The sequence below is a fragment of the Bacillus rossius genome, chromosome 6 (genome assembly GCF_032445375.1).
Source record: "Bacillus rossius redtenbacheri isolate Brsri chromosome 6, Brsri_v3, whole genome shotgun sequence".
In the NCBI taxonomy this organism is placed as follows: domain Eukaryota; kingdom Metazoa; phylum Arthropoda; class Insecta; order Phasmatodea; family Bacillidae; genus Bacillus; species Bacillus rossius.
The window spans coordinates 15,225,682-15,238,246 of NC_086334.1; the positions used below are offsets into that span (position 1 = coordinate 15,225,682).

The 12,565-nt window shown below is 42.7% G+C and overlaps 1 protein-coding gene across 50 annotated transcripts in view; it reads left to right on the forward strand.

Moving 5' to 3' along the window:
* The window catches only part of LOC134532697 (myosin heavy chain, muscle), a 113,709-nt gene that overhangs the window by 85,182 nt on the left and 15,962 nt on the right, over window positions 1-12,565 (forward strand). For 33 of the 50 annotated variants that reach the window (XM_063369415.1, XM_063369413.1, XM_063369427.1 and 30 more), the window contains exons 24-30: window positions 2,226-2,354; window positions 3,896-4,039; window positions 4,616-4,716; window positions 5,976-6,177; window positions 7,762-7,818; window positions 9,307-9,560; window positions 12,052-12,130. In XM_063369415.1, the coding sequence (XP_063225485.1) occupies window positions 2,226-2,354; window positions 3,896-4,039; window positions 4,616-4,716; window positions 5,976-6,177; window positions 7,762-7,818; window positions 9,307-9,560; window positions 12,052-12,130 (966 nt within the window). Of the gene's footprint in view, window positions 1-2,225; window positions 2,355-3,895; window positions 4,040-4,615; window positions 4,717-5,975; window positions 6,178-7,761; window positions 7,819-9,306; window positions 9,561-11,060; window positions 11,140-12,051; window positions 12,131-12,565 lie in introns of all 50 variants that reach the window. The other 17 variants (XM_063369430.1, XM_063369453.1, XM_063369456.1 and 14 more) reach the window with 1 other exon arrangement.

The following is a 12,565-nucleotide window of genomic DNA, read 5'->3' on the forward strand; positions in this document are numbered from 1 at the left end:
CTTTCTCTCTTCCGTCCTGCCTGGAAGTCGCGTAATTTTAGCCCGCTGACTCAGGGTCGCGTTCGCGGTCCGCCGTCCTGACGCATTCTCCTCGGGAGGGAAAAATATACATTCCTCCGCTGCTTCGGCCGCGGTGACGTTCCTGAGGGGGGGGGGGGGAGGGGGCGGGGGGAGGGTTCTCTCGCCACCGAGGTTAAATAAACTGCGTCGCTCCTGCTGTTGTTGTTCTCCTTGTTCCCCTCTGGCCTCCGCGTCTCTGAGGCTCGCCGGGCCGTGCGCCTGTTGGGTCGACAGCCGCGCCGACTGACACGGCAAACAAGCAACAATCGCTCTTATCTGTGTGCGTTGGCCTGCTTCCCAAAACTCATCACGTACTTTGCAATGCCTGCCTGTGATTTTCCAGGTCATTTTGTATTAGGTTTATACTACGTAATTATTTTTGTTCAGTTGTCTTAATGATTTTAAATTTTTAATTATTTCAATATTTATTTATTAATAATTTTAGTACGAACTAATAGAAGTTTTAACTTACTTTTTTATATTTTCAAAATACATGTTTCTAGAAACTCATAAGTAACTTAGTATTTTATCTCGTGTTATTTAAATAATAGAAAATAACAAAAATACATAATAATTATGATTTGTCTTATAATACTACCTACTGTTTTTGCTGCTATTATTGTAAATAGTGTTGTTACTACTATTTATCAAAAAGTTATTTGATTAACTCGATAAAATTTGTGTCCTTAAAAAATGTACCTAAACAAAACGTTAAAAATAAATCTGTCCGTCTGTGTGAAGGGATGTAACTCGAAAACTGTTGATGCTACTGAATTGAAATTCCAACAAAATGTAGGATTAATTTGTTATTTATTATTTGTATCTGCTTTGATTTTTTTTAATATTAAATAATTCTCTTAACAGAAAACCAAAATAATTTGCAAACAAATATATACTACTTAACTACTTTTCACTCGCTGATGTTTATTATAAGGGGAAAATATATAACCATTATACTTCCTTAGCTTTACTGAGATAATTTCACTAAAACATAAAATTAACTGCTTTTTTTCCCTTCAATTTTTGAAACTTAAAAAAAAAAAAAAAAATACGGTCTGTTTCAGTAACAGGTAGTAGAATCCATGGGATCACTCCTAAATACTTTCAGGAAATATCAAATGCATTATAAATTTATCATATGCGTATGGGAAATTTTCCAATATTTGGAAATGTTAGCAAGAATTTCTTACATTGCAATTCCATTCTATGTATAGTTGAGCTAGAGAAAACAATTTCTAGTAAAAGCGGGATAATATCGTGTTTAAAAGCTAACCTGGAAATAATTATATTTATTATTAATACGCAACGAGCATGACGTTCTTTCTAAATGGTCAGTTTGCAAAATAAGAAAGCTCCAAAATTACACTTTCCTTTCCACTGAAGAAATTCAGAAGCGCGCTTTTTTTTTCGGTCCAGAAGCGTGTATTTCGCAATTGGCTTCCAGGGCAAAGAAAACATCGGCAAGTTTTAAACATGTCTCCAAAATACACGCGCCGGGGATATTAAACTGTAAATTGTTTACGCTAGGGGATGGGGGTAAAAAAAATTTCAAGAGCAAACTTTTTCTGGAAAAGTAGCGGTAAGGAGGGGGGGAGGCGGGGGTTTATGTTTGGCTCCACGGAGTTAACGAATGCGCGACGCATGACTGGCCGGGTAAGCAAATCACGTGACGCGCACTGCTTACGTAGCAGCGGTTTTTATAGGTGAAACAGCTCCCAGAACTGTTTGCCAGGGGGGGTGGGGAATAAGCCCTCGGAGTTGTGCGGACGGGCGGAGAAGGAGGAGGCGTAGTCCTGTGGTCTCGACGCCCGCTGAGGATATCTGGCATGGTGAGGCTGGGACTGAGGAGTGCTCCGTACAGTCTGGTTCACGCAACGTGTGTCTCACGTTTCGACTGAAGTGTCTTCCCGCCGCAGTGGTCCTGCCTCGGACAGAGTTTGTAATTAAAACATCGGAGGAGGTTGTTCTTGCAGGGGGAAATTTTCGGGAAATTGGTACACCTGGCGCACTTCTTTTGAGACACGTTGCGTGACACAGGCTTCGGCTGCCCGGGGGTTTTTATCATCGCCCGTCGGATTGGGTGTTTTATAAAAGCAACGCGGCGTGTTCTGAATCGCGCGACGCCAGGAGGGTGTGACCCCCCCTTGCTCCTTGTCCCCTCGCAGGAAGTCCAGGAGAGACTGCAGCAGGAGGAAGATGCCCGCAACCAGCTGTTCCAGTCCAAGAAGAAGCTCGAGCAGGAACTGTCCGGACTCAAGAAGGACGTCGAAGACCTGGAGCTGTCCTTGCAGAAGGTGGGGTTCGCCGTCGACAGCCTCGTCAGGGGTGTATGTGTGTTAGCGAGGCGGGATGATAAGCGCGACTCTCACTGGTATTTCTAGCGCGGTATCGCCTCTAAGCACAAGGCTCTGAACTGCCGCGCAGTCTTCTCGTTGTCACACGATAACTGTGAATTTTGAGCGGTGACCGTAACATTATATGGCTGATAAATGACGATAAAGGTGTAATGTAAGTCCCTTAAGTGCGTTCAAGAATCTGTACCGGTTGTTTTAAGCCTAAATATTACTCTGAAAACATGCATTTTAGCCGTTTTAACTCTTCTAAAAATACAGCTTAAAAACTTAATCCAAAATCGAAAGTACTTTTCGGCCCTCAGCGAACTCTTAAATGCTTTTCGTAAGCAGACCCCATTGGGATATCTTGAGTAGTTTCGAAATCGCGTTGTTTTTCCTGAAGCTCTGCGCACCGTATGTGTGCCCGGGAAGGCGGAACCCTTGAGGGTTGTTCGTGAAACACGTTCGTTGTTCTTCTGCTTTGCGTATTTCGTGTCCATATCGAGCGGGCATGTTTGCAGTTACGTACATTTATTTTTAAAAAAAAATCTCCTGTGTTCAAATAATTCAACGCAATAACTTACTTTTACTTTGGAGGAAAAACGACGTAACGCACAACAATCAGACTCTCAATTATTCAAGTTTATTCTAGTTTACTTCCCGTACGTGAAGTACTTAATTGAAAATAATTTATCGCTATTTTCAAAAATAATCATTTATTATAAATCATAAAACAATTTTTTTTTTCAAAAAATCAGTCTTTACGTTTCTTTACGTTCGCGTTTACTTTAGAGGACTTGTGTTCAAACGAATTTAAGAGAAATTTAAAAGAGTGTCCAATAATTGTTTTATAAGTTCGTACTATAACAATTTTAATTGTTTATAAAAAAATTCCTTCTAAAAGAGTCATTAAATTTTATGAACTTAACGGTAAATTTTAAATGCCAGTCCCAGCATGTACTGGAAGTATGATATCGTGTGTTAAACACTTTGGTGTTAACCGTTCGTGTGTATCCTTCTTCTTAAACTCTTTATTTTTTAGTGTTCCATTCATTTAATCAATAAAAATTAGGTTTCCTCAAAACCCTGGAATGCTCATATTTATATGATTAATTCAAATTCTTTTTATTTGAACATACCCACTTGAACATATGCAAAAATAAAGCAATGAACGGTTTCTTTATTTCCTTGTTTTGACGAGTAATGGAATTGTAAAGCTCAAGAATATTTTTAAATGTCGAGAACAATTTAAATTTTCCGTGTATTTACTTCTTAAACAGTTTATGACAAGAGCTAAGCCCAGTACAAGATAAGATAATTAGAAACTAATATTTGTTGTACGTTAAAATTGCTGTGGGGTGAAAAACTAGATACTGTTATTCCTCGCAAGCTGAAACACGACGTTAATAATTGGTAATCATCTCCACTGCTAAGTGGTATTTTCACTGAGGAATCTTAATCTGTTTCACTATTTTCTTCTCTGCCGTGTGTTCTCGACGCAGTCGGAGGCAGACAAGGCGACGAAGGACCACCAGATCCGCAACCTGAACGACGAGATCGCCCACCAGGACGAGCTCATCAACAAGCTCAACAAGGAGAAGAAGAACCAGGGCGAGACCACCCAGAAGACTGCGGAGGAGCTCCAGGTACGTCCAACTGCCGTCCTCGGCCTGCTGCTAGCCTCCTGCCGGGCGCTTCAGCTGGTCCATCGTAACACGTGTGTCGCATGTTGCAAATTAAGGCACTCTGTGCGGGTTTCCATGCGTCAATGAATGCCGGAAAAAAATTGTTCAAGTTCGTCCGCGTGGGGGGGGGGGGGGGGACTTTGTTATGTAGCTATCATGTAGACCAATCTTTAGTTGCTTATTCTCAGACATTTTCCAAATTATTCTCTATGCATAGCTAAATCTGCAATGTGGCTAAATTATTTTGAACTTATAACATTCATTTTTAAAAAAATTAATTTGTGTTTTTTTTTTCTTTCGAAATAGCGAATGAAGGAAGTTAGAGTCTGCAGATTAACCTTTTCAGTCACACTTTGACAATTCACAAAGCTCTAATTATAATGTGCGCCATGACCCACGTATTCAGGTTTTGATAAACTCCAAACATCAGTGAGCTATGAAAGGTCCGCTTCAGCGGATGAATTGACTGAAAGGGTTCATTGAGAGCGGTTGTCTACTGTTTGTCACTAACTGGGCGATATTGTTTACCATTCCCAGGCGGCTGAGGACAAGGTCAACCACCTCAACAAGGTCAAGGCCAAGCTCGAACAAACTCTTGATGAACTCGAGGACTCTCTGGAGCGTGAGAAGAAACTCCGGTAAGTTTTTTCGTGGATTCGCTACGTACAGTTCTAATGATCTAGGGTGCGCCGATTCCCAAAAGGTATTCACGTCCTTATGTGGCGGAATATTGTCTGAGAACAGTTTCTTTTTTGTGTATGGATAGTACCTTGCGGGTTTTGATAGTTGCGGCGTCACCCTTGAGTGGTAAGGATCATTGCTTCCATTTCCATCCTCATGTTTGGCTCAGCTCACAAGCCCCGAAGTGATAGCCAAAAGAGATTCCGAGTCCACTTCTATCTCAGACGTCACGTCATCTTAATCCTCTGCACATAACTGTGCCATGCAAATCCATTCATTTTCCTTTTCCACAGAAATGGAATCGAAATCTTTACATGTGGCCCACACAAATTCTCTCGTACATGAAAATAAAACTTTCCAATTCCTCAAGTATAGCTCATTTTGCTTTCTATCCTACATCTAATCATAATAATGTTTTCAAATGAATCTTTCCCAGATGCATTGAGGGCGAACAGGAATTACTTAAAACTATTTTATTTCGATCCTTTGCCAATATAACCAAAAATCAACGTAATTGGCAAGTCCGTAGAGTTTTTTATAACTAGTATGCTTTGCTGTGGTCCCCAAACTTATCGCGTTTATAATTTATTCCATCTGATCCGAAATTTTTTTTGAATTCTTGCTAAATGGTTTCAACTCGTCGTTTGCAAAAAGTGTAAGATAAAATAAGTTTTAGTTTCATTTTTGGCATTTTTCAGCAGGCTCGACTGCTAGAAGTTCCATTTAAGGAGTCCGTCTGGTCGGGGTGTATGTTTGTTATTGAGACGGGATGATACGCGCGTATAGCCTCTAAGCGCAAAGCTCTGAACTTGCGCGCAGTCTTCTCGTCGTCACAGGATTACTATGAAATTGGAGCGGTGACCGTAACATTATACGGTAGATAAATGAAGATAAAGGTGTAATGCAAGGCTTGTAAGTGCTTCCAAGAATCTGTACCGATTGTTTTACACCTAAAAATTACACTGAAAACACGTGTTTTAGCAATTTTGACTGTTTTAAAAATACAGTTTAAAAGTACTTTTAGGCTCTCAGCGAATCCTTAAGTGTTATTTTTTTGTAAGTAGACCCCACTCGGATATCCTGAGTAGTTTTTAAATCGCGTTTTTTTCTTCCTGAAGCTCTGCGCGCCGTGTGTGTTCTCGGGCAGACGGCGCCCTTCAGTGTAATTCGTCAAACACAGCGCTGATGGAACTGGGGTGTCGCGCTCGTGTTGCAGCGGCGACGTGGAGAAGGCCAAGAGGAAGGTGGAGGGAGACCTGAAGCTGACGCAGGAGGCCGTCTCCGACCTGGAGCGCAACAAGAAGGAGCTGGAGCAGACCATCCAGCGCAAGGACAAGGAGATCTCGTCCCTCGCCGCCAAGCTGGAGGACGAGCAGTCGCTCGTGTCCAAGCTGCAGAAGCAGATCAAGGAGCTGCAGGTGGGTGGCGCATCTTCAGGTGTCTCTTCCCCCCCCCCCCCGGGTCACGCCCGAGCATGACACCACAGCCAGAGCCCCCCCCCCCCCCTCTGGCCGGACACCCCAAAAAAAAATTCCTTGCCTCAAAATACATCACGTAAGCCTAAGATTTTGTCAACAATCAAATGTAAGCAGGCTTGTGTTTTTTTTTTTTACTTTTTTACTTCTAACAAATCATAAACAGGTCACCGTGGACTTAAAATAATTACGTACATCAATATAAACATTCCAAACTGTTACAAAAATCCATTTTCATCTAGTTTCAATAATCGTTAAACATATATGATATGAGCTGTTGTGTGTCGTGCTGCGCCGCCCCCAGCTACTTGGCGCCCTAGGCGGTTGCCTAGTTCGCCTGTATGGACGCGCCGGCCCTGGCCACAGCTCACGAGACCACGAGGCCCAGGGCGCACCTTTGAGTGCCCTCCCTCGTCGCACTTTCCCTCCTCGATACTTGGATCAAGTTTCGGCAAATGCAATAATTGTAAAGGGGTCTCACACCGTTCAGTCTTGCTCGGATCGCCTACATAATCAAATTTGCATCCCATATGTTATCTTGCAGCCTGTGCTCACTACCTTGAGGGAAAAAATTAGGGGATTTTTTTTAAACCTAATTTCTATATCCACGACTCTCTCTGCTACCATTAAATATAGCTATTCCTGAAACACATGGAACTTTTACTAAAACCATGATTTGGAATGTTCTGTACTCGGATAATTCTGTTGCTGTTCTGTTGTCTTTGTCTGATAAATTTTCTTGGTGAAAGTTTCAACCAATAAACACATCTGGATCAATTTTCCAAAAAAAAAAAATAATAATACCAGCTGTCTTGAAGTGGAATTTTACAAACGCAATAACCATATTTCTTTAGAATTTGGCCATCTAATTTAACCCCTCACATTTGGCTGGTTTCAGTTGAAAGTGTGGTGAAAGGGAAAAAGGGATGCTCCAGGTTGCCTCCGTCTGGAGAAGTTCTCGAAATGTATTTTGGGAAACTACCTTAGTGTGAGAGTCTATATTTCCCGAAAACTGTCGCTTGAACTCACAATCACTGTCAATAATTTATTGTGAATTGAGAACAAGCACCGTTTTCAAATGTGCGTTTATAATAAAATTCATGTATAGCAAATCACCTGTACTGTTTCGTCCATTTTAAACGCCATGTTCAGAGATAAATTTATTGTAGACTGAAACATGATTTCAAAATTAAGTGAGAATGCAAGCTGCATGACCTATGCAAAGAATCCAAAGAAATATTTTTTCAATTAATGTCAATTGTTTGCATTTAATTATGTAAAGCACGTTACCTATAATTTTTTAAGGTTTCTTTCAGGATTATATTTAGAATGTCATGTTAACTTATTATTTCCATCATATTAAGTTACACTTAAGAAAATCTGTATGCTTAAAAATTTAATCGTACGACATATATTGAAAGCATAAATCAATAAGCCAATGGTTAGCCTGATAGGTGTACAATTATTTTCATGTTCAAAGTAACTCTCAAATATCTCAGTTAATATTGGTTGTGAAACTTGTTCCAGGCAAGGATAGAGGAGCTAGAAGAAGAGGTTGAAGCAGAACGACAAGCACGTGCCAAGGTAAGCAGTAGTAATTTTTACACTCGTATTTCCTACCATGGACCATTATAGTGATAATAGACAACCATTCTATTAAATGAAACACTTTGCATTTCTTAGTTTCAATTCAGTAATGTTTGATATCTCATTGCTAAAGTATTAAAATATCTGCTGTGTAAAAATACAACCCATTTTTTTTTTTTTTAATTTTGACAAAAATTTGTAGACAAACCATGTGTCACTGTTTGCATCCGATGACTATGGAAGCTCCATCAGATAAATGTTTTCCAATGAGGTAGTAATGTGCAGAATATAAGAATTATTCTCTATCATTATTGCCATGAGGTTTATACATTTTTGACGTTTTCCCTTCTCTGCACCAGGAGGAATGGACAAGTTGGGAAATGCACAGTTTACATGAACTGAACCATGATCAAATGGTGATGAGTAGGAAGCGTTAGGGGCATGCATATTTCGCGAAAAGATCCCCAGACCAGCTGAAAGTTAAAACACTGTAGCATCGTCTGCGTCCCATGATTGGGCGAGTTTCCTTTCAGGTCAATATCGATTGTTACAATACCAATCACATTGAGTCAGTGCGGAAGCAAAACACGTCCTGAGTGGCTCGGTCCAAAAAAACAAAGGCAACGACTTCCCTCGCAGACGTCCGCCAATCATGGCATTCTCACATTCCCCTCCCACATAGGGTAGGGTGGGAGAAACTTCCAATTCGCTTTATATACATTCCAGAGCTTGCCTTGGATCACTCCCTGTTGTTTGATCGGGAGGGTGTCAGAGCTTCGGCAATGACCAGCGGCTGGGGCCACCATCCCGGCATAGTCACCGCCTCAGCGCCGTACCTGACTAGGCAGAGGTTGTTCCGACCTACGGCCGGCATCCTCAAGTTCCCATTCCACAAAATATGCGCCCTATCAGGGTAGGGTGGGAGAAACATTCCAGTTCGTTTATACATTCCAGAGCAATAAATTTGAACAGAACTGCTAGAGATCACTCCCCGTTGTTTTATCGGGAGGGTGTTTGAGTCCAAATGCTCCAACAGCTCCAAATGCTCCAAATGCTCCAACAGCTCCAAATTCGCCAATAGCTCCAACAGCTCCAACAGCTCCAAATGCTCCAAAAGCTCCAACAGCTCCAAATGCTCCAAATGCTCCAACAGCTCCAAATGCTCCAAATGCTCCAACAGCTCCAAATGCTCTAAATGCTCCAACAGTTCCAAATGCTCCAAATGCTCCAACAGCTCCAAATGCGCCAATAGCTCCAACAGCTCCAACAGCTCCAAATGCTCCAAAAGCTCCAACAGCTCCAAATGCTCCAAATGCTCCAACAGCTCCAAATGCTCCAAATGCTCCAACAGCTCCAAATGCTCCAAATTCTGCAACAGCTCCAAAGCTCCAAAGTTCCATCGGCAATGCCCAGCATAGTACCTCGCCCAGCCGTGTCCCGAGCCCTGCCGACCTGGCGACGAGGTGACGTGTGTACGGCTCGCAGGCGGAGAAGCAGCGCGCCGACCTGGCTCGCGAGCTGGAGGAGCTCGGCGAGCGCCTGGAGGAGGCCGGCGGCGCCACCTCGGCCCAGATCGAGCTCAACAAGAAGCGCGAGGCGGAGCTGTCCAAGCTGCGCCGCGACCTGGAGGAGGCCAACATCCAGCACGAGAGCACGCTCGTCAACCTGCGCAAGAAGCACAACGACGCCGTCGCCGAGATGGGCGAGCAGATCGACCAGCTCAACAAGCTCAAGGCCAAGTGAGTCGCCTCCTCATCCCCCTTCAACCCCCCCCCCCCCCCACACACACACACACACGCACAGCCCTGTCCGGAACATTGCAGCAACTTTATGTAGGCTTTTGGACATACACCATTGCTAAGCACATGTATGTCTGTATGTCTTTGTGTTTTTTTTTGTAGTTTTCTTCTACACTAATAAAACGATCACTAATAAAATGATCTATTACCTTAACTGGTAATTTAACAAATTCCATATTTGACATTAAACTAAATTCGTCATTCAATTCCATTCAACGGCTTAAGATTAATACCCTGAACATTTCAAAACAATCAATCTGTGTATGTCTTTGTGTTTTTTTTTGTAGTTTTCTTCTACAGACATACATGTGCTTAGCAATGGCGTATGTCCAAAAGCCCTACATCAAGTCATGCACGCCCATTGCACAAATCTTTCAAAGATAATTGCAGCAACATTGAGTGCACCGTTCCGGAAACATCTCAAGAACGTATTGGACACCATGGTGAAACAAGTTCAATGTTCCTGAAATGTTTATACTAAGACGTGTTTGAAACTTTCATGCCACGTGGGAAAAAATCGTTGCCGTTTCAAAACGTATCTTAGTTGTTTACTTTTGGAGGGTTTGCAACTGTAACGGCTCCCTTGTTCTTTAAGGTGTAAATAGGAGATGTATTTTCTTAATCTTGAGAATTAATTTTTTTTCTATATATACTAGCCACATCTTATTTGCTTGTTACTATGGAAACTTATATACATGGGCTTAGCTCCCCCTCCCCCCTTTGAATTAAGAAGCCCCTCACTGAGGGGGCCCACTTGCGCTTGCAAAATCGCGACTGTGAAATGGGTTGGATAAACGTAAACGTCAAAACTGAGTTTATTGGGAATATTTCTGTATATATTATAGTTTTCTGCTTATCGCATGCATATAGTCCAAAATACGAATATTGTACTACACACAAGCATCCTATCCAGAGATGATTTTTGGTTAAAACCCATGCGCAAAACTCTCGGGCCGTGAGCCCAAAACCACCCACCCCCACCCCCATTTTGTTTTTGAGAATTTCCGCGGGCCCCCCTCGCGAATCCTACTGATTTGCGCCCTTGCTTATAAATAATTCACGATTTTTTTTTGTTGAGAACAACAGCGCTGACTTTTAACTGGTGAATTTAATATTCTGAAGGTAAATCAATCATCTTTTAGAAAGTGTAATTTGTAGGGTGAATAATATGATTTTAGGGAGACTGGTCGAATGAGAGATCTGGAGTTTCGTGGAAGGTCATGTATGATAAAAAATGTTAATCACATGATTTACTTGAGGAACTCTTTGTTTCATCAGTGCATTTATTCCAGTCTGTGATGACGAGCTTGTGGTAAGCCCGGCGCCTCAAGGAGCCGCTGTGGTCAAGAAAGGCGTCTACCAGGAAAAGCAGTGGTCCCAACTGTTCTGTTCGCAGCTGATGTCAGTCGGGGGGGGGTGTGTTTTCACGTTATTTTGTAGGGCGGAGCACGACCGCGCGTCCATCTACAACGAGCTGAACAACCTGCGAGGCGCCGTCGATGGCCTCACGAGGGACAAGGTAAAACTTGAGGTCACCCCGGCACCGCGACCCTCGTCTCCCGCCGAGCCCTTCTTCTGCTCGAGGAACTGTTTCAGGGCATCCGGCAGCATGACATGCAGCACTCTCTCTCTCTCTCTCTGTCTCTCTCTCTCTCTTGTCTGCCTGTCTCTCTGTGTACCCACTGTACCCCTGTCTCCGCTGAACGACAGTCGGGATGTTCTGAAGCCGATGCGGCGAGGATAATCAACCACACTGGCGAACTGACGAGCGATTCTGCCTCGTGGTGCGAACACGACTTACCCAATGGGCAGAACTAGAAGTTTTTTCCTGAGTCGCGTTTTCAAATTGCTGTTTCTTCAAGCACCGAGAAAAGAAAGTCTGCAATAAAATATAATGCCATGGATGCTTGAGAACAGCTATCGTCGGCAGCACACGGCTTATATCGGTGTTCTGTCTCATTTATATTAATTATTAATTTATCAGTGACCCAAGCATTGGCCCAAGATAAAAAAAAAAACAAATTGGTGACCTGGAGTAACTATAATATGTAACTATGAAATTGCTAGTCGAGTCATTGTTTCTGACCATTCACTTACGTTATTAATCGCAGTGACATCATCAATGAATAGGTTTGGCAAAATGTCAATATCTATAATGCCCACTGTGATAATGTTCAGGAGTTGTTTTGATGCATGAGCACCCGTGTAAAACACCGCAAAGAATTTCACAGGAGGGCTCGAAACACGTATGAGCTCACACAACTCCCAAACAGTGATGTGTCAGTGTGGTTGTTTTCCCTCGCTAAACACTGTCTGTTACCTCGTGTCCCACCCCAACCCGACTGGAATGCCACGACGTTGTGTGTTCCCTCGCAACCTGCGACACGCTGGCCGATAGCGAACACTGAACATACGTGCTTGTGCCCCGCAGAGCCGAAAAGGACAAGGCACAGTTCGCCGCCGAACTGAACGACCTGCGAGCCGGCGTGGACCACTTGTCCAACGAGAAGGTACTTTTCAGCGGCGCTCGCCGGACACATACGCCGACCACGGCTCACCGTCGCTTGTCGCAGCGAGCACACTAACTGCGCGTCTTGTTTGCATGGCCACGCCACGTGCGCTCAGCCAGCTGATTGGACCACTTGTTTAATAGCTTCCGTTCGTAACCATAGGAAAGTTGTTAACCATAACATTTGTTGAGAATTTCGCAGTACAAGTCAACGATGTTAGCTTTACATGTTGCCGAAGTTTGAGTTCCGTAGCTTTATTTGTTACCTGTTTGTGTAATTATTGTTGTTGCAGGACTAAAATAGTACGTAACGAAAATTACACCTTAGCAATATTATCAGTGTATTATTTTTTTTGCAATAACAACAGTAATAGCAGAGAATCGATTTACGAGTTGGCTTATCAGTAACATATTACATTTATATCAAAATAACACT